Source organism: Helicoverpa armigera, chromosome 25, assembly GCF_030705265.1.
Source record: "Helicoverpa armigera isolate CAAS_96S chromosome 25, ASM3070526v1, whole genome shotgun sequence".
Lineage (NCBI taxonomy): Eukaryota > Metazoa > Arthropoda > Insecta > Lepidoptera > Noctuidae > Helicoverpa > Helicoverpa armigera.
The window spans coordinates 3,047,774-3,070,895 of record NC_087144.1 but is presented as its reverse complement, the minus strand read 5'-3'; the positions used below and the strand labels follow the sequence as shown (position 1 = coordinate 3,070,895).

Here is a 23,122-nt window from a genome sequence, read left to right as displayed (position 1 = left end):
CGGAGTTTGTCAATGGGGAACAAAACTACCTACCTATACTTACTATATTTCGCCCATGATTTGCCGACCCCAAGTAAAATTGGGAACAGGGCAGGAGAAAGAACAAGATTTGCCGTAGTTACATTATGTAATAGGGATTTTTAAGGTACCTACTGAAGTTGATAATAAAAATAGAGGAAGAGGCGCAACGATTTTTAAGTCAAATTGTTCAGTACATACAGACCATCAAGAAACACGTTTTGTTCATACCTAGTAAAAGATATGAACAAAACTTGTTATTTCATGAGTAGGTCTGTATGTAGACGATGATGATGATGACTAAGAATGTTCTAACAATTTTATAACTATTTAACTTCAATCTACAATTCAAGCAGTATCTTTTAAGATGAATGGATAACAAAGTGATGTGGAATTCCATAACCCAAAAAATGCAGTGGGAGACGATGGCGACGAAACTACCTAGTTCTCCATAATTTTAGAAGATTTTGGTCTTCATTAAAACAATGATAATAACTGAATCGATTGCCATAACATTTCCCACGGAGATAGCAAGACAAATTACGCAAGAATTTTTGTATAGGATCATCCCGATCATTCTTAGTCCGCGCATGGCGTAATTCGCTCAGGGTGCCAGTTGAATTGTAACAAACATCTATTTTCGCTTTAAAGCCCGAGATTTGAATACAAATTCACGACAACATAAAATAAACATACCTACCTATGTTTTATTTTAAAATTCAGCTCAATATAATAGCGTTTTCATACATATTTCTAGCCTACAATGTCGTTATCTGCACCTCAATCTAAAGTCTGCTTTCAATTGAAATACAGATTTGCAACTTAACTAAGTTGCTTCACTATAATTTTAGTGGGAACAGTTGGATTATGCGAAATGGTTAAAGTTATTGCTGTATGTAGGAATAAGGCTAGAATCTATTTGTTTATGTCGACAACTGGTTTCTGCGCTTATGTATTTACTCACTCTAGGGCTTTTGCACGCCAGATATTTTCTCTCTATGCGCAGGATTAATCATTGTCGAGTGACATCAAAAATCTAGGCACGATTTTTATCCTTGATTAATTTAGGTGCTTTTATACTTTGATCCTTTTTTATTTTTAAGGTTTATAATATAAGAAGACTGGATTTGTCCATGCAACAAAGTGTGTGCGAAGTATGAATGTAGATGGATGGAAAGGAAGAGGAAAACCTAAGAAAAGATGGATGGATTGCCTGAAAGATGACATGAATAGGAAGGGAGTGAGTGTCTGTATGACGAGTGACAGGGGAAAATGGAAAAGAATGACATATTGCGCCGACCCCAAGTAAAATTGGGAACAGGGCAGGAGGAAGAAGAAGAAGACTGGATTTGTCCCTGGTCGATAAGCACGCTTTTGCAAGGGCCTCAAAAATGGATCGAAGATTTTTACAGCATATGGGCTATGCTTAAAACATGGGAAGTGACATTTATCAAAATGCTGTGATCAGTTTGAAGATTATTTTTTTCGTACATAAGTTTTTGCTTACTCGTTGCACCACGTCTGGCACAAAGTACTAGGCAATCACAACCTGCTAGGCGTTGCACGAAATGTTTACATTACCGAGCCCATATCAAGCAAGACACCTAACGCTTACAACTTATGCTCGCCTGGTGGTCGCGAAACGCCGATCGTGATGATGTCACTATTTTGCAACGAAGTAAATACCTAGTACGATTTGTGGGGTTTGACTCACAAAGTTATGGGCGGCTCTCTATGATACGTGATCCCCTTGTACATGTTTTGGGTAGTGTTACATACCTACAATGATATATAGGTCTACGTGACTATTGTTTTAATTTTAAGAGGAATTTGGACTCTTGATAGTTTACAGATCCGAAAGAAGTAAAGAAATGCATGTGCCTATCTGCAGGGGTTTGAATACCCCACGCAATATGAAGTAATATTGTTCCTGAATAATATTAGCACAAGATTAGAACAATCACTTTATTCTTGAATTATTCTGAATCATAGCCATTGCATGATTTTCAACCTCCCACGTGAAACTCTATTGTGTGATTTGTGATTGCGTTAAATCAAGTCAATTTAAATCTTTGTTGTGTACTCAAACGATTGAGCATTTGAAGTCACTACAAAGGCTGTGTTAAAACTAACGATAAAACTGTCATCAAATAAACCGATACTACTAAAATAGTTTGAATACATGAAGCTAATTTTACACTAATCCTATTCTAATCCGAACTTGCTTATGAAATAGATCAAGATATAAAAGGCATGTCTACAAAAAAGTTTCTACGCTATGAATCAGATGCGACGATAACTAGCCATGTTGAAAGGGACCCAGATCGTTATCACTGTTGAAGACTCGACCTCTTACACATTTTTGGGAGCCTAGTACATTGTATGAATTTATAATTTGTATAGTTGAACGTATGGGACAAATGCACGGAGGACAGAAGACTAGCGGAGGTGCCCTAACGTAAAATCTCCTAACAAAGCAACGCGCCAAAATTCGGGTGAGCGGGGGACGAGGAACGTTACTGGCTCCACCCGTGCTCCACCCGCATACGCCTTTTATGGGAAGCCACCCATTTTTTGTAAATCCATCTAGCGTGGAATAGGACAATTAAGGTCTAACCCTAAACTAACACCGACCACTAAAAAGTGAAGTAAATACTCAAACTTAATAATTCTTTAAAAATAGTAATTGAATTAGAAAGTTTGAAGAAGCATTCATTTGAAATGACCAAAGAAAAAGAGAGAGATAAAAAAAGTTAGAAAAATAATACTTATACAAGTATTATCGGGTGCAGAGAACTTGCCCCACAACAATTTATTTACCCGCTCAGAAATGAAATAGGTATGATTCTACTAGGAACCATTAAACGGAGACTCGATTAAAAATCATTTTTATTCACCACGGGTCTAAAATACCCCCATGGTGTTACTTAAGTATCAACTTATGTCATTGTGTTAGTTCGTCTACTAGCCACTATGGCGTCACAAGCACGAACATTTGTTCTAGAACCTTACTGATGATGACTGTTGTTCTTTTCGATGTTGCCATATTATGAAATTCACCAAGAACAATGGAAATTTTATTAAACATTTTAGGGACAGCGTTATTCAAATTAGAATTTTCACTTATAATACCACAAGAGCTTCAAAATTATCGGGTATTTCCCGATAGGTTCGTTGCAAACAAATGAAGGAGTCAACTTTTTCAGGTTAAAAAATCACGAGCGCGAAGCGCGAGTGAATTTTCCTGAAAAACTTGACGACTTTATTTGTTTGCAGGGAACCTTGAGGGAAATGCCAGATAATTTTGAAGCTCGTGTGGTATTCGGGGGATTATTTTTCCGTCCCAAATGTCGGCCACAACCTGTCAGTTTGACGTAGCAACGACCAGAGAAAATATTCAAAAAAAATTATCAGTATAATACCATGTAGGTTGTACCACGTGACGTCGAATGGTGCAATTCTATTGGTCGATATTTGGGTCGGAAAAATAATCACAACTATATCATATTGACGCATGCACTAGTTGAGATATTTTATGTGCGTCGAATGTTATCCTGAGTAAAAGTACAGTCAAAAAGTGTGTATGGGAAGAGAGATATAGATTAAATATTGCTGAGGATCAAGATAAATAAATGTGTAAAAATTTTCGTAAAAAGTTTCATTTTCAATAACACAGTAGGTATTAACAGAAAAATATTCTTTAAAGCTATAGACAGGAACATCCTTGTTCATCCATCATAACAAAGATATTCATATTCACTTATCGAGTAATCTTCAACAAAAACATGTTGTTTTAGATAAAAAAATAAAAGTTGTGATAATTTTTAAAATAATTGTAGCTTTCAAATAAAACCTCTTTTAAGTATGGGTGATTGAATTTTCTACGACTGGTAACACTGATAAAACTACATCTGTAGTTTTGAACGCATAACCATCAAGGTGGCTGAACCATTGTAAAGGTAAAAAATAATAGATAGTTTAAAAACTATTATTTTTATTTTTCATACCGAATTCCAATCCGCCACTTTGGGACGGCCGCCATATTGGATTTAGGTTACGTGATTATTATTTTTCGTAAAATAATAAGTCTCCACCTGCCATTTTTACGTGTTCAACTATTGTTATCGGCAGGTGCCATAGTACCATAATTATCCCCATTCCCAGTCCATTAGCATCCCATCCCAATAGCCCTAGTAGTTTTATTCCATAATTAGCAATAGTTTAACACAGAACCGGGGATTGTCCTTGGGTACATTTCTATAGTGTATACAGGGATAATCGTCGGTTTTGTGTTGCCATGTCATTAAAGTTGTCTCTAAAGGGCTTCAGCGTGTTGGCTTTAGCCCCACGTTCGCCTTCAAAAAATCAGTTTGTTTCATAGAAATCAGTTTCTTCAAAATGTATGGAACAAATTTTGGAATATTTCGTAGGTATCCAGTTTGGTTTATTTATGATGCGTATCCATGTGTTTCTTATATCATGGTTAACGGGAAATCTAAAAAAGGAAATAATAATTAATTTATGAAATAATATTTTCATAAATTAATACTTATTATTATTGCAACGTGGTCTATCTGGCCTGACGAACGCAATTTTACTTCAAATATTAAGTCAACTACTTACCGAAAGATGGCGTATTTTAGAAATTTTTAAATTTCATGTTTTTTTATTTGTTTTGGTTGGTAAATAAGGTATAAAAAAGCTTTTAGCATGCAAGTAAAAATGAAGCTGCTATTTTAGCCAAAATTGGTACTAATAGTATGCATTGATACGAAAATAATACAAATTCACTAAAAACTTCTAAAAATTCAGCTATTCGACGACAGATGTCTCTAGCAAAAAATATGTTTTAGAGTTAAAATATTACTTACACGTGAAATGTTATCCTGTCAGTACGTTTGAGTTTGGATCCTGAGCAATTTCTACAATTTATAACAGCACACTTCATCGTTTTTATCAAATAAAAAATAAAATATATTCAAATTGTGGTAAATTACGACTAGATGACAAGATGTCAATTTGAAGTGAAGGACGGTATGTGGGCGTTGTCCATCCACGCCTGCCGTGACGTAGTCGTGACGTATTTGACCTACCTGAAGGCGCGTGACCTACCTGCTTTAGGGCATCTCCGCTAGTCTTCTGTCCTCCGTGGACAAATGGGTGGGTGGTAGAAAAAAAGAAACATGGTTTTTGTGTAGCGATTTGAAAGGATCATAAATATTGCTTGTTTTGTACTGTTAAGAACATCTAATAGTAACCTGTTTAAAACGCGTGATTGATAAGAAGGATGAAATGAAGGGGAAGCAACAAGAATTATTAAACATGAGTATAATGTCACAGAAATCTCAGATTAATTTATTAGAACAGTAAAGGACTGTCACAAGGCACAATTTTAGGACCCCTACATCTCAAAATCCAAATCCCCTGACCGGAACGTAGTAATTAATAAAAAACGTTGTAATAATGATTAATCACAAAATAAGCCTGATGTTGTCAAGTAAAATGCCGAAGAGTAACAACATCCGTCCATTTTAAACGAGTAATAATTCATAGTTAAACAGTTATGCGGTAACGGTCAGTTAGTGAACAGTATGTCCATGTTAGTAGTTAAAATATTTGGTTTGGCTTGAACCAGCTTTGATGTAAGTAATAAATTCATTCCTAATGAATTTTATCTCAGAAGCCAGTAAATCTGACCACCAGTTCAATTTTGGCGTATTGGGTTGCCCGGGTAACTGGGCTGAGGAGGTCAGATAGGCAGTAGCTCCTGTAAAACACTGGGACCCAGCTGCATCCAGTTAGCTCAGAAGCCGACCCTAACATAACGTAGTAGGAAAAGGCTAGGCAGATGATGATCAGCACCATATTCAAAACTGGTGAAAATCTTGAAGGTCAATAAGATGCCACAAATTGTTGCAGAGTTGGTTAATTTGACCTACAATTACCTAATTCGTTGGGATAAATGAAAAAAAGAAAATGTATAAAGAATTTCTTCACAAAGAAACACAGACTCCTTGTATGAAATTGTGGACTGAAATGGGCGTACTAGCAGTAAAAATAATGGCTGAATAACATCGTATTTCCTTTTTGGCGTGCATGCCATTCATTCCAATTAAGAATTAACAAGTTAATTATGCACCAGTAGTGATTCAAGTAAACATACTTAGCTATGCAGAGTTCAGTGTAGTTTCTAACGTTGATCATCAAGAACATAGATCGGGTTATTGTTGACAGATATGAAAATAGAACTTGTTGCAAGCCATCTAGATGAGATAAAATTAATAGAGCTTATGACTTCAAAACTAGCCACGCAATCCCAAACACGTCTAAAGGCGCTAACTCCGTATTAATATTTCCAATGAATGTGACATCTCGGTTCTGGCTAATTGCTTCACCTGCCATACTTGGCGTTGGATAAAAACCATAAAAGTCGCCCATAAACCATCCCATATCTTCACCATCAGAATATTGGGAGACAAATCACATCTAACCTTAACATAAACAAGTGAGGTACAACATATTAATTAAAATAACACCCCAGAAAGTTCAGTAACCATATCCTTTAACGTACGACAAAATAAAAGAGACGGGCCATCAGAAAGAATGACCATAAGGTCCAAGAACAATCGCCACATGTGGCCCGGAGATTAACCAAAAGAAAAATAAAATTAATATATCCTGTCTCTTTCTCGGTGGTGTTGTTTTTGTATTTGTGTCTCTTTCTCCCAACGAAATCATTCTTGGAAGTGCCAGGGCCGCACGGGCATACAATGCGGGTGTTGTGAGCACGAATTCCGAATTGAAAAAAAAAGCGTTGGAACGAACGCGGCCGAGCGTTTGCTAAATCGCTTTTCGGTTTAATTTCTAATGTTTGGATAGTGGCTTGTTGATTATTTCTTATTGTGTTAGGGTCATGATGATTCTATTAGCTGAAGTTTTGGGAAGATTACAAAGACGCCGTATTTCTATGCAAAAAGTTTTTGCTACTGCTTCCATATGCAAAGGAGTCTTATCGTTGACAAAGTTATTCAAAACCCATTGCCTGTGTAGTAGAGAACTGTTCGAACAAAGACTCAACTATTAGTTAAGTAGTAGTTACCTACCAGTACCTACTAGTACTCCCGACTGAATATCGGAACTCACAGATGAATTCTAATCTTGATACTTGGAACTTTACATTGAAATCCCACACCTTACAAAGAAAGGTGTAAAAATATTTTTTGCCCTATCTTTGAAAAGCCCTTCGTAGCTTCTCAGGTCTGCAAGTGTTCCAGCAATTGTCGTGCATTACCTCCTCAGCTGTCCTCTTAAGCAAGAGTGGCGAACCTCCCCATCATGTAACCAGACACCATCGCCAAGCCGAGGCGATGTGCACGCCAAAACGACGTCCTCCACATTATTTAACCTTTTATTAATGAAGTGTGCACTGTCCTCTTTTTACGGCACGAGACATTAGTGATGGGACGAGCACAGTGCACACACTTATCGATAACATGAAAGTTGTCGATAATTTGGGAAACGAAAAAAAATTTGTGTGTCTCAAAAATAACATTTTAGTGCAGCAATAAAATTATTTGCTTGGCAAATGACAGCAAATGTGAAATGGTTATTAAATCTTTTAGTTAACAGTTTTGATGGCGTCCGGTAGTCGTTAAAATGTAAAGAAATTAATACGTATTTTTAACTGTTACCCTTACTAATATCGTATACATTATTATTTTATTTGATAAGATGTCTGTCATTAAAAGTTGATTTATTTGTCTGCCTATAAAGTATGTCTGAGTTCTCTATATAAATATTTAGATACATAATATTAAAAATACATAATGTCATAGCAATATTTTTGAGGCCAGACTGGTATAAAAAATTCACTATAAAGGCCCGACGAAATGAATTGATAAATTTTATTATTATTTGCCTTGCAGTTGACAATTTAATGGCTAATATATTTAAACAATAGGCTAGACAGCATCTTTCCTTGAGAATTTTAAAAACATTATCGGTATGTATGAGACATTCTACAATTAACACCGAAGGAGATTCAGTAACTGTCAATTTTGCAATTTCTAATCTTATTAGAACTAAAGCAAGAAATATAGACGTATTATCCTTTCCAATTTCGATTTAACGATGACATTAACATTTGAGGTTGACTAGTGAGAATGCCTATGGCATTAAGTCCGCCTTTGTAGTTTTAGGATTGCATAAAGTTAAATAAATAAATTTACTACACACAAATGAAACTAATCTTCCATCCACAGTATTTGTATATAATATATAGGTACATATATCAATTTCGGAAATGTGTTTTCAAAATATCGACAAAGTAACTGGCCATCCCTACACCACGGTTGACTAAGCTAAATAATCCCGACTTTGCGAAGCAAAGCTATAAGATTCGCAGAACCACAGCCACCGGCACGCATCGCCGGACCACTTAGCAACCCTTTGTTTTAATATTTTAATATTAATTGTATTAAAATCACTGAATTTACGGCTATTATGCCACACGTTTGCACAAAAAGATAGCGAAACACTCCTTGGTTGCATCAAAAATGAAAGAGATTGACATAAACAATTCCCTAATAGCTTAATTACATGTTCCTAATTGTTGTTCTAATAAAATCTTGGGGTGACTTAAACTCCAATAGGTTATAGGAATGGATGGATCGAAGCATCGATAGCCAATATGAAGACTTAAAAAATTGAAGATCATTAAACTGAAACATCGTGGAGCGATTACATTTGCGGCGGCGACGGCAGCTAGGAGTAACAGGCATGGTGATGATGAAGAGTAAGCAATCTGAAGATGTGGACTAACACAGCGGATGGATGAGCTGGATGCGAGAAGCCGAAAATCGATCTCAGTGGCGTGCACTTGGAGAGGCCTATGTCCAGCAGTGGACTGCGATAGGCTGATGATGATGATGATGATGAACTAACACAGGACGATGATGAAGTTTGATTTTATGTCTTGTGACACATAATACACTTCTTTTGTCATAGTAGTTAATTATCCTAGCACTGAACGCAAGTTAAGATTGTCAAGATTTCTTTATTTAATCATCTGCTTTTACAGCATCTATTAAATATTACCTACTAGTTTCTGCCAGTATACGGTTTCTGTTCTGATTTTGTTATTTTATATACATCTGCTGCTTATCTTTTATCTTTAAAGCGATCAGTATGATGTTATCTACTTCACTTTACCTGAAATAATCCCTCAGTTGCACCTAGCCTCACGGAACCAACAACTGTCTTATTTGCACTACTTTCTATAGCTTCTGGCGTTGTCTGTATTGTAGGTATATCTATCACTACCTTTCTTGTGTGCTTTTTTGGAATCAGTTCAGACATGATTTGCCTCTAAAATTACTGTTTTATCTTTTTCTACATATATATCTGCTTCTGCTAAAACATATCTTTCATGTGAATCATTTGATATCATTAAAAACTGATTACCTACTATTTACCTACACACTAGTTCATCCCGCGATTTTCGTATCGTTAAAACCAAATAAGCTAAATCGGTCCAGCCATTCTCAAGTTTTAGTCAGACTAAGGAACAGCAATTAATTTTTAAATATAGCATGTAAAAGTTAGAATAGAATTTGGGCGAAACTTTACAAACAAAGTAAGAAGTTTTAAATCAGCACACACGGTATAACAAAGTTCTGATCTCTGAATCTGACCCTACGTTGAATATTAGTCAATATTAATTCACGTTCCTACTTCTTCAAAATATTGTAAATGACGATTCTCACAAATGTTAGTGGACTAATTAATTCCCAATGGCTTGAACGTAAACTGTACGAAGTCGTGTTTATCAATCGTGATTGCTTTAGTTTTTACACTAACTACGGGCCGTTTCCAAAATACATGCGTTGGTATTTCATAAACATATACCGTGACAATATTTAAGAGATTATTTTTTGCTATGTCCATTATTGTGGCAGTAGTTCTAACTGTCGTATAGTTCTAGGATTCGCTATTTCAAGAACATATATAATTTGTCATTGTTAGGATTCTTAGTATGTAATCTTCATCTTCTCTCTAAGCTATTAACATTTTCTCTCTTTCGACAATGATTTTAGGCTTTACCTAATTTTGCAGTTTGTCTTTTATTACTTGACGTCTCTCCTACTTGATCCTTTATTTTCGCTATTGAAATATGTAAAACAAATGAAAGAGTATGGATGTACCATGGAAGTTCTTGCCAGTTCTTCTACATGAGACTAACTTTTTGGAATCGTGCACCTATACTTGAAATCATTTGACTTTGAAAATAGGCAATTGTTACTGGGATCTAAATGTTTGGTTTAAAGATTGTAGAAGATTTTATTTCGTATCTATCGAAGAGAGTATCCTGTTTATTCTATGCATTAATAGATAATACTAAAGTCACAGAGTACTTAACGTGTACATCGATCATAGTTAATTAATTACGACTCCGCAAAAGTTGTGTTCAATAGACTTTATCATACAAGACATACCGTTATATTCCCGGTAAGCTCTCAAGACCTATGTCTTCCTGGTAGGAAGCTGCTTAGTTTATGAGAAATCAATAGATCAGACATCTGTTAAGTACGACTATTTAATATGTAGACGGTAACTCTTTCTAGGAAGCATTGGCATTCTCACACTAGCAAAATTTCCTCACAAACTCCGTGTCAAGCAATGGTGTCAGAAACTGTGCGATGATAGAATAATTCGCAATTCCAGGTCCGAATAAAGTAATCATTATCATCAGCCTTTTCACCATCTCATTGCTGAGCACAGCTCTCCTCTCACTCAGAGAAGGATTGAGCCTTAAAATCATCATGCTTGCAGGCTAGACAATTTGTATAATTACAAGTTGTTTTTGAAAAACCGAGTCGGTCTAGGCGTCTTCAAAAATCGGCTAGCAAAAATTGAAGTAAATAGGGTCAGAATGATAACCTCCTCCTTTTTGTAACTCGGTTGATATAGAATAACAAATTAACCAATACAAATGACAATAAAAACACTAATTTGTTTACAGCAGTCCTAAAGATTAATCAGAACACAAATCATTCGTCAAAGGAAATGAGTAATAAAGATCCGACGGTACAATCGTTGCCTACACGATCATTTTGACGATTGAATTTATTTGTGTTTTCATTGGTTTGGGTTTTTTATTGATGTAGGTGTTTTTGGTGTTAAGCCTGTCTAATTTAACTTGCATCTTAGGGGTTTTGTACCCGAAGGGTAAAATAGGACTCTATTACTTCGCTGGCTGCCTGTCACCAGGCTGTACCTATCTCATGAGTCGTGATAACTGCTTGAAATGCTGCTGTTATGGAGTACTAAGTATTGCAATTATAATATTGTGTAAGGATTCTTTGTCGAATTACATAAAGTTATAATTTACGCTCTACAGTGAGATCTCATGAAATGTCATCTAAATAGCACAATTCTTGTAAGACTAAATTCTAGATGGTATGGTTGGAAAGACGGACTTTTAGCTCACAAATAGTGTCGTATTTAATTTGCTGAATGCCAACTAAATTATTCCTTTGTAATTATTGATGATTTTAAAATTTTAGATTATCAACTATATGTTATCCTAACTATATAACCATTCTTAACCAATTACGCAAGAAAAATGACTAACAACAAGAAAAAGAACTGCCTACATTTGGTTTTAACGATTTTAATTCCAATAACAATAATTTTGCTTGAAACTGTCATCGTTTTGAGATCATTCCTTTTGATAATACTACGATGTCCGTTCTGATATGGATAAAAGGGAATCGAAGGTGCTGCGCAAACGTCGACACTTCTTGTTGATGGTAGGTACGGCTCTACCACTTCAACCCCGTGGGGAAATGCTGTGTTGCAACTTTGTACATTTCCCTTCTTTCTTGTCTTTATGTAAAATCATTATCTTTCTTATTCTTAGCTTTTATTTTCAATGCGTCACGTTACCAGAATTAACGTTTTCTTTTTTTATAACAATAAAATAAAATATTGATCTCACGATTTATACTTAGATTTCCAATCACCGGTACAATTGTAATCAACAAAAACTACCTATCTGTTAAGCAGAAAGAGCTGGATGATTTAATGTTGCTTTTATAGAAATCATGCTCAATGTTCATCCGTAGCTTGCATCTGACGAACGACATAAAAGTATCCCCGTTTGTGCCGTACCTAAAGGTTTAATAACTACGAGCCTTGGGAAAGTCATAACTGGAGTCGGAGCTAAAAAGTTTTTATTATGAACTGAAGAAGTACTGGCCATTAAGGATTTATAGAGCTGATCTTGTAAGAAGGTAGAGGCAGACCTAGGTTATGGTACAATGTAAGAATTATATGAAACTAGATATTAATTGCACTTCCACCGGCGTCCCGGGGAACATTCTTTCTCGGGCTTAACTATTCTTAGGCCTTATTAGACTATCTGTGCACCAAATACCTACTAGACAGACAGAGTTACCAGAAAGTAAGGATTAATCCTTCAACAGTCGATTACAAAAATCATAAATTAATCCCTAATGACTGACTTAGAACACTTTTTGTATTCTGTTTTATCTATCTATAATATAAAAATGAATCGCAAAATGTGTTGGTAAGCGCATAACTCAACAACGCCTGGACCAATTTGGCTAATTCTTTTTTTGTTATGTTTGTTATTGTCAGGAGAAGGTTCTTATAAAAAAATAGGCTAAAGTAGAGAAGTCAGTTGACGGGAGCGAAGCCGCGGTCAAAAGCTAGTTCAGTATAAAGACAAAGAATCTTGAAATCATTAATTTCACCTGTTATTATTATTTCTGCATTAGTTATTTTAACATTTTCAACCTGCCAGTAATGCACATTCTTATTAGAAACTTAAAAAATGCTGTCTTTTGAATTAAAGCATACTTTTTTGTCAATTAACTGAATTAAAAAATAATAAATCTATTAAAACAATTCCATTCATAGCAGATGCATTAAAATTAATTGCTCCTCAACCCAAATGACGCTAAATATTACAAATTTTAATTATCTATTAAGATCTAATCTAAAACTGGATTTTTATAATACCCGCTATCTTCATACCTATCTGGTTTTGGTCACATTTTCATATTTATTCAAGATGCGTCGGCGCATTTATTTTAATTTTTTTGTGGCAACATTCTGGAGTTAAAATATCTTAACATAATTTTATTTTTATATCTGTTTCATTTAAAGTATGTTTGAAATCAGTCATTTCATTTAATTATGTAGGTATGTCAATATTGTTTTTGTTCATAAAATACTGTGTTTTTAATAATTTTAAACACTGAGTACTTAAAAATATATATATATTTATCAGATTTTAGTAAATATGTGGTTACCATTTAAACTATCTTTCAAAAAAATGTGGTACCGTCGTCAAATATACACCCAAACAATTAATTTTATTGCAATTACTATACTAAGTTATGTTTTCCTTACAAATATCATTGTTTTAATTTTTATACATAGCCTGTGGACTTAAATGCACTAGAACAGGTAACTACGCATAGAAAAAGTAGGACTTTGCAAAAAGTTTTCAGAAAATATTTACCTCGTCAATTTGCAACATGTCTCCTGCGTTAAAAACATTCGGTTTTGTTCAAAATCTATGTCCTGTACTCAAAACATCATCCAGCATGCGTATTCGTTTTATTTTTATTAAAAAAATATCATGCCAATTTACCACACCACCACAAGATTTTATTATATTCTGTTAATTTCGCTTTACCAAACACAACACTTACCTAATATTATTTTTAAATATCTTCGTTCATTTCACAGTTATATTAAATTTTTAATTTATAACACTCACTCAAAACACTAAAAAGTTCACAAGTCACTACTTTTTTATTATTTTTTACTCTGTAATACAATACTGTTGCGTCGTTTAGTGCGCTTTTGTAAAAGTTTCTAACTAAGAATCTGGTTTCTTTTAAAAATCCGGTTCGTATATTTCATATAAGCGATAATAGTCGCGGGGGATATTAAAAAAAATCGGATCTGTAAACAATTGGAGATCTAACAAAGCAGCGCTTCGCGGCTATCCGAAGCTGTACTGAAATTCTAAACCCTGACTTCGGTGTCCATGTCGCGCACCCCCCATTACTAAATTTCGTATCGAATTTGAAACGTCACAACTGAAAACTCTTACCAAACCAAAATACACCCACTCTTCTACAAAATAAAGTCGAAAATCCATCAGCAGGTTGCCCATTATTCGTCGTTTGCGCACTCTCTCAACACGCTACAAGGCTATGAGAACGTATAATTTAAAGACGGAGTTGCGTGAACGATCGACTGTGTATCGCTATCTCTCTCACACGTACGGAGGTAGTTGCGCAGCTTTTCGCACAGAGAAGTCGGATTGCTCATTTTTTTTGCTATCCAGTGTAGAATTACGTATTATTTTGTGAATTAGATTGTGTCGAGGTGTCATATTTTCAACCTACCTGGTACTTTAAGATGGATCGGGAAGCAGGTTGGTATAATCTTTCATATCTTTAAATCATTGTTTTTAACAAATTAAACTTTATTCTTAGAATTAAATGTAATTGAAAAAATACATTTTTGTACATACTTATGACTACTATTTTGGCAATTATTTTAAGTTAAGTTATCTTATTGACTATTTTCTCTTCTCCTTTGGGACGGTGAAACAGCTTATTTTTAAATGATTGCAGATTTGCTTTACCTGAAATAAATATAAAAATTACAATTAATTATCTTTTAAATAGGTAGGTACCTACTGCATATAATATTTAATTCAAAATTAATTAGGGCCTTCATCACGTTAACTTTTCATATTTTGCTATATTCTTTGATACCGTCTTCGTAAGCTGTTACTAAAAGCTTAGGAACAAGCTTAATGGTAACTTCGATCTAATTTCTCAACATATTATTTGTGTTACCGAATGCTTTCTAATTTTTCATACTTTTTTATTTAATTTTTAATTTTTAATTTAAAGTAATAATTGACACTTTTTTTTGCAACGCTGCGTCGGCAGCATCTCTATTACGTCTCTCTACGTTTTAGCATGTCTAAAGCTTTTTTCCTATAACTACGTAAGCATAGTTTTTTTCTAGAAAAAACCCATTTGTTCCAGAGGTGCTAATCAAATCCCTTGAAAATTCTCGACGAATAAAATTGCCGCCCGAAGACAGCTATTTGACGCAATGTTTTGCTCGTACATGTTATTTGCCGCAAAAACTAGTACCCGACTTAGAAAATCATCTTCTTAAAATAAAACTTACTTCCTCACGGATACTAGGTACATTTAAGTATTACTTTGTTATGCTTTCAAACAAACAAGGATGAACCGATCGAGACGAAATTTGACACGGTCATAGGACCCGTGAGTATAGTGATAAGCGAAATCCAGTTATAAAAATATATCTTTAATGTTAAAGTCACTAAATAATTATGGAATAAAACTTACCACACAAACACCATAATGTACATGCGAAAATAGAAACAGGATCAACAGCGAATGAACCACCACGGCTTCCAATTGAGGCAGATACAATGATGTAACAACCCCTGCTAGAAGTGGCCACGTCATCCAGGAGAGGAGCTCGCAACGTCTGTGGGTCATCTCTGAGATGATCAGACGACACTGTAGGAATTAAGCGTAGTTGTGTTAGGATGCACCTTCTAGAATGGTTTTGTGTCTTTGGGCTTTTAATTTGACAGCTACTGTCAAAATTTTTCGATGCTCTGAAGTCAACGATTTGATGCGAAATAATGTTTACTCAGATGATTGTTTCACAATGCCAATTAGGTAAGTTCAGAGTGAAAAGTTATTTGACGAAAGCTACAATTGGCACTCATTTCGATGTCGTTCCGCAACTAAATTCTAAGCACAAGTTCGTAATGTAAAAACTTTGATGAGGACTGAGTAGGTATAGTAGTGGTGGATAATACAGGACAGTGACTTAGGCCCTAAATATTACCAAATAATCTTTTGAGCTACACACTCATGCAAGTTTTCTAAAAAATTTCAAAAATCACTTTCGTAGCAAGATGAATGTCTATTGTAAACAGATCACGTTATTTCAAGTCGGCAAAAATATAAGAAAACGAGACTTGTATTGTTTTATATCTCATTTTTGTAACACGGCCAAAGAATAGTTGTGTGACATTGGCACTTTCAGAGGAGATCATGTTTCAGTAACAGAGTCGACTATATTTGTAACACGTTATAGAGAAGTCAATATTAGATTTCTTTTCACAATATTGGGTGTAAATGTACCTACGGAGTATAAGTAAAGTGTTTCAGAAAATAATCATGTTAAAGTGTACGTTGCCCAACTTATTGGCATTTAAAACTATCGGTAACGTCTGCTAAGGATGTAAAAATGACGATTGGGACTCACAATTACAAATCGTGCCTTCCGAAACACGGAGTTTCTTTCGATACCATGTTATGACAAAAAGTTTGTGCATGTAGTCTATATTCTATACTTACTAATATAATAAAGAGGAAGCATTGTTTTCTTTGTTTGTTCGTACCCCAAAGTGCCCTAAAGCTACACTCTTCAAGAGTAACGTAGGCTATTTTTTATCCCGAATCGGGCAGCAGTTAACATAGAACGCGAGCTGGATGGATGATGAACGGATGATAAAATATATTGTTAAACTCTTAAAAATCAAACTCACCGCAATATTACTAAACAGCGCTCCATACATGAGTATAAAAGACCTCGGGTACTGCTCTATCACGTTGTTATCAGACTTCAGAGCCCACAGTGTGACGAGTAGCGTCATGACCAGCATGGACCAGATGGGCCGAGCCGCTTCTAGTATCGTGTATCTGTGGCCTGTGCGGTTTTTGTATGACCTGGAATTATTAGGAATTATTTGGATAGTCTGTCAGTTAGTTGTATGAAAATTACGATGTTGGTCTTGTATTGGCGTGGTAAGAATGCTGGGCGCGGGGTCTATGCTATCTTACAATATTTTTTATAAGAAAAGAAAAATTTTTTGTCTCGTAAATTTGGCGTATTGTTACATGTAATATTTTTTTTTACCTACGCTATAGCTATCCTTGATAAACGAGCTAAGCATGTAGCACCGGAAAAAAAACATATCGGTAGGTATAGTAGTTCTTGAAATTAGTCTGTTCAAACAGCCAAACTCCTTAGCACCACAATATACGCCGTAACAACATCCAAAGTCAATCACATTCATATTAGTAAAACCCACATAATCATGGAACGGTACTTACAAATAAACATTATAAACAGCGACCGGATACGTTGTGATCATCCCCATGACATGAATCAACACCTCTAGAGCCTGGACGAACGTGACATCTCGGAACATGTAGTACTTGTAGAAGCCGGGGCCGTATAGCCCTTCTATTAGGAACAGGGATGAACTCACCTGGAAAGGACGTTTATTGATAGATTTTGTCGTGTTTGTTTGAGTTTACACCTACTACCTTGTAATTCATAAGAAAACTATTTGGGTAAAGGGTTGGTTGGGAGGTGTCATATGCGTGCACCTGTGCTAGAAAGTTCTTGCGAGATGTCAATAATTTTCTGAGAATTATAGCTAGAACCACGATGTCTCATACAGCGTGTAACGTAATATGCGCAAAACCTGAAAATAGTTTGGTCAGAACAATGAGCAGAATCAATTAAACCACTTTCCAATAATTTTATTTTTCAAAAATCTTAGTGCCCTTTCTATTTTATTACAGACGTAAAGAATGATCGGAATTGCCTACTGGCAGATCTACTGACCAAGGCAAAAAAAATACGACTTTTCATTTAACGTTACAAGATGTAGAAACGTACTACTCATATACACATTTGCATTATTTCTTAGCTATATTTTAACTTATTAGAAACGAGTCGCTAGTTGAAAAGAGTTATCTCATATTTGCTTGATCTATAGATTACAAAATAATCTTGACAGTATACAGACCCACATGCTCAGATCATAGCTCCATGGTAAATACAGAGTTCCCGTGTTGTACTTCTCGCAGTGACTCACGTAGAAATTCATTACTACGCTTAGAACGATCAGGAAACCTCTGAAAATTCAATCGGCTGTTAAAAAAATATATATCGACGTAAAAGGGCTATTTCTGAAATATTTGCTTATTGAACTTATACCACATTCTCTTTAGCACTGACATTGAATGAAAACTACTTTAGAAAATAATCTTCAACACAATTATCAAATTAACAAAAATCACACTCTAGTAATAGTTCTAGTTCACAATTAGATTAGTCATCAAGACTAAGCAAAGATTTGCACTGTCTATGTGTCTCAAAATATCGATGATATTAATACTTAATGTAGTTATTTTTGAAGATGCACAATCAAAGTTATGCGTATATGTGTTTGATAAATAGGTAAAGAACTTAAAGAAGCCGCGAAAATGGATCAATTTTGAAATCGTTATGTATTTTTGGGCGAGACACACTCTTTAGCTGCATTAAAGAGATAAAAACAAAAACTTATAATGCATTTCCTTTTCTTGCAAAATTACCTGAAACAACTAACGGAGAACACCGGATCCCTTCCATATACAGATATTAAGGAATAGGGTATCAGAAACACGATGAAGGAATCGAGACCGTGGTCGAACAGCTCGCCCAGAGGTCCAGACACGCCGATCCGACGCGCTTGCTTTCCATCAATACCGTCTGCAAATTATGAAGGCCTAGTACTTAGGTGTTAGTGAATAGGGAATGAGCGAATAAAAACCTTTTCCTTGAAATAAAAGCATTATTATCTAAAATAACTTTCTAGGAAAAGAATACTGTTTTAGCGTACATGTCTTATTAATTATTTTAATGTTGTAGTGTTTTTTTTCTCGCCGTAAATGTTTAGGTAATTTTAGCAATATTACAAACGACAATGACTATCCGCTATCCGATTATGATTAGTCACTTTGATAAGATCAGCATAGCAACACAAACGCACCATTCTCAACCGAAACAGTTAATATCATCCTTTGTATCAGCCTTTACTTATCGCAATTTTCCTTTATTTGGAGTCAGCGCAGCATGTTTTCTTCTTCCATACTCTTCTGTCTGCCGAAATCTCACAACTAACGTTCTTTCTAGCCTTGTCGACTTTCACACAATTCGTCCATCGTTTCATTGGTCCTCTTCCACTATACCCATCTACATCTCAACCTAGACAGTTATCTTACAAATCACCTACCTAAATGATAAGCCATGAAGATCAGGACCCCACAAAAGGTGAACACCCACTTGGGGATCTCGCACGGGTACTCCAAGAGTCCTGGTCGCCCACCAGCCGCGTAGAAGTCATAATCATACGCAGTTAGCGTTAATACTGCTACAACCATGCATAGGAACCCGGCAAAGGTTATTAAATTAGGTGCTATGGATTTTGGTATCACCTGAAATTAAAGATTATGTAGAGTGACTGATGAAGTGACCGATAATCGAAAATGTGATTTAGTCATGATTACAAACAACTTTTGCCATACTCCTTTTTTGTATCGGTCACATTACCAGTCACTCTATATTCTTTGTTTTTTTTAATTGCATTATTGAAGACACTAGTTTCTTTTTATTTGAAATAACTCTTTACATCTGACTGTGAAAAATGATGATTATTAATTTAACGTATTTTTACGATGCCTTTGCTAAATAATCTTGGCAAAGTTCTGCAGTCCATGTATGAATGTTTTAAGGGGTAAACTTTTTAATACATATACCTATGCTTCCGTTCATCGGAGAGTCATGTCGGATTGCCGTCCCATCGGGCTATGAGAGTGAAGAAATAGTGAGTGCACCTGTGTCTGCGCACCTGGCTGATCTCCTTAAATGAGAACAGCTTCCTTGGCCGACAATCAGCTTAAGGGTCAATTCACACTGAAAGAGCAGCGGCCGGCAGCGGCCGGCAGCGGCCGTAATTGCAAGGGATTGAGCGTGAGCGCGGCGGGCCGCGCGGCGCCGCGCGGCGCCGCATCGCGCCACGCTCTTACATTTTCCGTGCTCTTACGGCCGCTGCCGGCCGCTGCTCTTTCAGTGTGAATTGACCCTAAATGCCATTATATACCTATGGAGATATGGTTGGTGTGATGGTAAGCACTTCGAATTCAACTTACTTTGACTATGGTGTTCCATGTTGGATGCATCACATATTTACTGAGGGGACTGGTGTCTATGGCACTGTACTGAAAACAAATACAAACCATTAGAAAGTTACTATTTTTTTAGCATCATAGACCATTTTATTATTTATTATGTTATTGGGAGTAGTTTGCGAGGAGGGAGTAGTAGTAAGAAGTAAGATACATTTCAAAATACATATTTAGGTACGTATAAATAAATATTTCGTCCCATTACGAAATATGTATTGTCGTACTCGTAGATAAGGTTATTCTAGGCTAACAAATAATATCACAATATAACAGGTAGCAAAAAATACTATAGCTGTTTTTATATAATTATAATTACACTAGCTTCCGCTCGCGGCTTCGCCCGCGTGGTTTGTTGATAAAAAATAAGTAAGTAATTTTCAACCAAATCAGTCCAGCTGTTTTTGCGTGAAAGAATAACAAATATACATCCATACATTCTCAAACTTTCACATTTATACCTAATATTAGTAGGATATTAATAGGATAGTAGGAATATAATATTAGTAGGGATTGCAATCTTACCTTATATTTATTGAACCCCTTCAGATGTTCCTTCGTCAAATATTTATACTCGAACATTTTGACCACTAATTATTTCTGAGAACAATAAAATTAAATGTAAAAACGACTGCCTATGACTGAAAATGCCATACAATGAATACATAAATAATGTTTATTTACTTGTTAGGCTAGGCCTACACGGAAGTCAAATTATTTATAAACAAACTGGTAATTTATTTCGTATTGTTAGCGGTTTTAAATATTCTAATTTAAGAGAAGAATTACTTTGAACATACACAAATGTACACATATTTAAATAAAACTAAAAATTATGTAATTTAAGTATGGAGTAATTAGTGGATTAATTGTTTTACATTACTACATGGAGACTTATAAAGGTCGCCGGAAGACGATGGATGCAGGTCGCCTCCAACAGGTATCTGTGGAGATCTAAGGGGGAGGCCTATGTTCAGCTGTGGACGTCCTATGGCTGAGATGATGATGATGACTACACGGAGAGGGGAGGGAATACGATAATATTTCAATCATTAATGAACAGTGTCCATAAAAATAAACTATTCGTTTTTATTGCAAATAGTAGTTCTTTGTTAGCAATTCATGGTAAATAACTTGCTTATATTTTTTCAAAACCAGCTAATAGCTTCATAGCAGTGTAGTGGTTTTAGCCTGACCTCCCCAGTTCACCACTTTTTCTAGTCTCATATAGGGTGTAGTAGTAGTAGTAGGGTCAGAAGTCAGAAAGTCTGACTTCTGGCTTCCAAGCCATCTAGAATTGTAATCACTGCTACCAGGAAAGCAGCTGTTCACAGAGTACAATCCTTATTCTTAAAAGGAACTCTCTGCTGAACGTAGGTTTCCCCCGAGCGCCAACCATCCCTAGGACCGAATGAATTCGAAATATTTAACTCTATTTAATGAGGATATTATAATTACAATCAAGTTTACCTGTAAATTCCAAGTTCAAGAACAGTACACAATTTTCAGTCCAGTTTACACATAATTGTTTATTCGGTTCTGAATTAAAACTGCACAGAAACCATGGTAGCTGATAACTGCTACAGTCACTGATAAATAATAGTTACTATATCTATATACATATATTAATATCTATATATTAATTTGTACGATACTCGCATATCTCCGTATAAGAGTTATAAAATATGTTTGGTAGTAATCGGTTGACGGTCGGCCAAAGATTAGAATATTTAGTCAATTACAAAGAAGTCATGTTCGTTTGTTTTTTTTTTTGTTGCCTATTGTCTTGGTGGGAAATCTTGTTTTTTTTGCTTTTTACAAAACGAATACTTAACAAGTTTTACTGTAAATGTAGGCAATAACAATTGTTTTAGTAAAAATTTTGTTGCGGCCCAAACGGGTACGAAACTTCTGAACTAATTTGAAAAAAAAAACATTCATAGTTGGAAAGCTACATTATTCCCAAGTAACTTAAGCTGAGTAAAGGAGAAGGGAATGGCTCCATAGGTTCCTGGGCCCAGGTGTTAACTGAATCAAAGTAGCCTTATTTGTAAGAGGATATAATAACAAGGCTTCACTAAAAATTTGGTGAATTTTGGCTACCCAGAAACCAAGTTATCTGAATTATAGTAAAAGTTAGGTTATAATTGTAACATTGTATTTGCAAATAAATTTGCAACTTCTAATCAATGGTTTTATGCATTTTGTGCATGACCATCCTACGCCGCAACCGGCGCGACTGACTATTTCCACTGACAGCTGGGCGGAGGAGTACGGTGAAAAGGGTTTTTAATGAAGCGGAGCTGGGCGGAGGGAGCAGCTGAGCGGAAAATGGTGAGTGTGCCACGGATGGAGCATCAGAAGCGCATTACAGCACACGCACGGAGCGATCAGTCCGTTGGGTGGCCTCTTGTTGCTGCTGTTCTTGCACTGATTCGGCATGCATGCTCCACTACTGTTTCCATTGGCTATTTGAACATCATTAAGCTCCTCTACGCGTAGTAAAGTCTGACAAGTTTCTACTTGCAATTTCGTAACCTTTCTAACTGGGAGAGGAGGTAAAATAAAACACCAATATGTTAAAAACCTCATCTTCATTATTATTAGAGTCAAGGAAACCTTTTAATAACAAGGCAGTTCTGATACAAAAATAAATATGATAGAATCTTCTAATAAAACAAATCATTGTATTATACCGCATGTTTTGAAGCTGAAGCTTCTGAACTTTGCACACTTCTATATAAGTCATTACATGTTCACACAATAGGACCGTCCTTCTTTAATTGATATGTACAAAAGCATAGAATCTTCATCATAGACTACTAAATTATCATTATGAATAGATTTTTCAAATACGTTATTGGTTCAATAAAATATTTGAATTTGTTGATTAAGGCCTGACCTAGTCATCTAAAACCTATTTATGAGAGCTAAAACAAAAGTGTATTAAAATAACATTGCCTGAATATTTGAAATCT

General features: G+C 35.4%; 2 protein-coding genes across 5 annotated transcripts in view; both read right to left on the bottom strand.

The window, feature by feature from the left end:
• The window catches only part of LOC110379936 (eyes absent homolog 2), a 49,702-nt gene extending 35,569 nt beyond the window's left edge, over nt 1-14,133 (bottom strand). For 2 of the 3 annotated variants that reach the window (XM_064041402.1, XM_064041403.1), the window contains exon 1: nt 13,761-14,133. Coding sequence is in view for 1 of the 3 variants with exons in the window: in XM_064041404.1 (XP_063897474.1) it covers nt 13,568-13,585 (18 nt within the window). In the remaining 2 variants the exon portion in view is untranslated. Of the gene's footprint in view, nt 1-13,567; nt 13,717-13,760 lie in introns of those variants that run through there. The other variant, XM_064041404.1, reaches the window with a different exon arrangement.
• A 491-nt stretch (nt 14,134-14,624) lies between these two features.
• On the bottom strand, nt 14,625-21,769 carry LOC110379934 (ethanolaminephosphotransferase 1). 2 transcript variants are annotated; one of them, XM_064041405.1, is made up of 10 exons: nt 21,615-21,769; nt 20,670-20,744; nt 20,112-20,180; nt 19,196-19,397; nt 18,516-18,672; nt 17,945-18,053; nt 17,241-17,398; nt 16,673-16,853; nt 15,453-15,629; nt 14,625-14,707 (listed from the first exon to the last, which is right to left on the bottom strand). In XM_064041405.1, exons 2-10 carry the CDS (start codon nt 20,724-20,726, stop codon nt 14,642-14,644), a joined length of 1,176 nt encoding a protein of 391 aa, XP_063897475.1. In that variant the 5' UTR covers nt 20,727-20,744; nt 21,615-21,769; the 3' UTR covers nt 14,625-14,641. The 2 variants fall into 2 exon arrangements, with proteins under 2 accessions (XP_063897475.1, XP_063897476.1); XM_064041406.1 differs by lacking the exon at nt 21,615-21,769 and adding an exon at nt 21,023-21,075.
• Nucleotides 21,770-23,122: the final 1,353 nt, after the last annotated feature.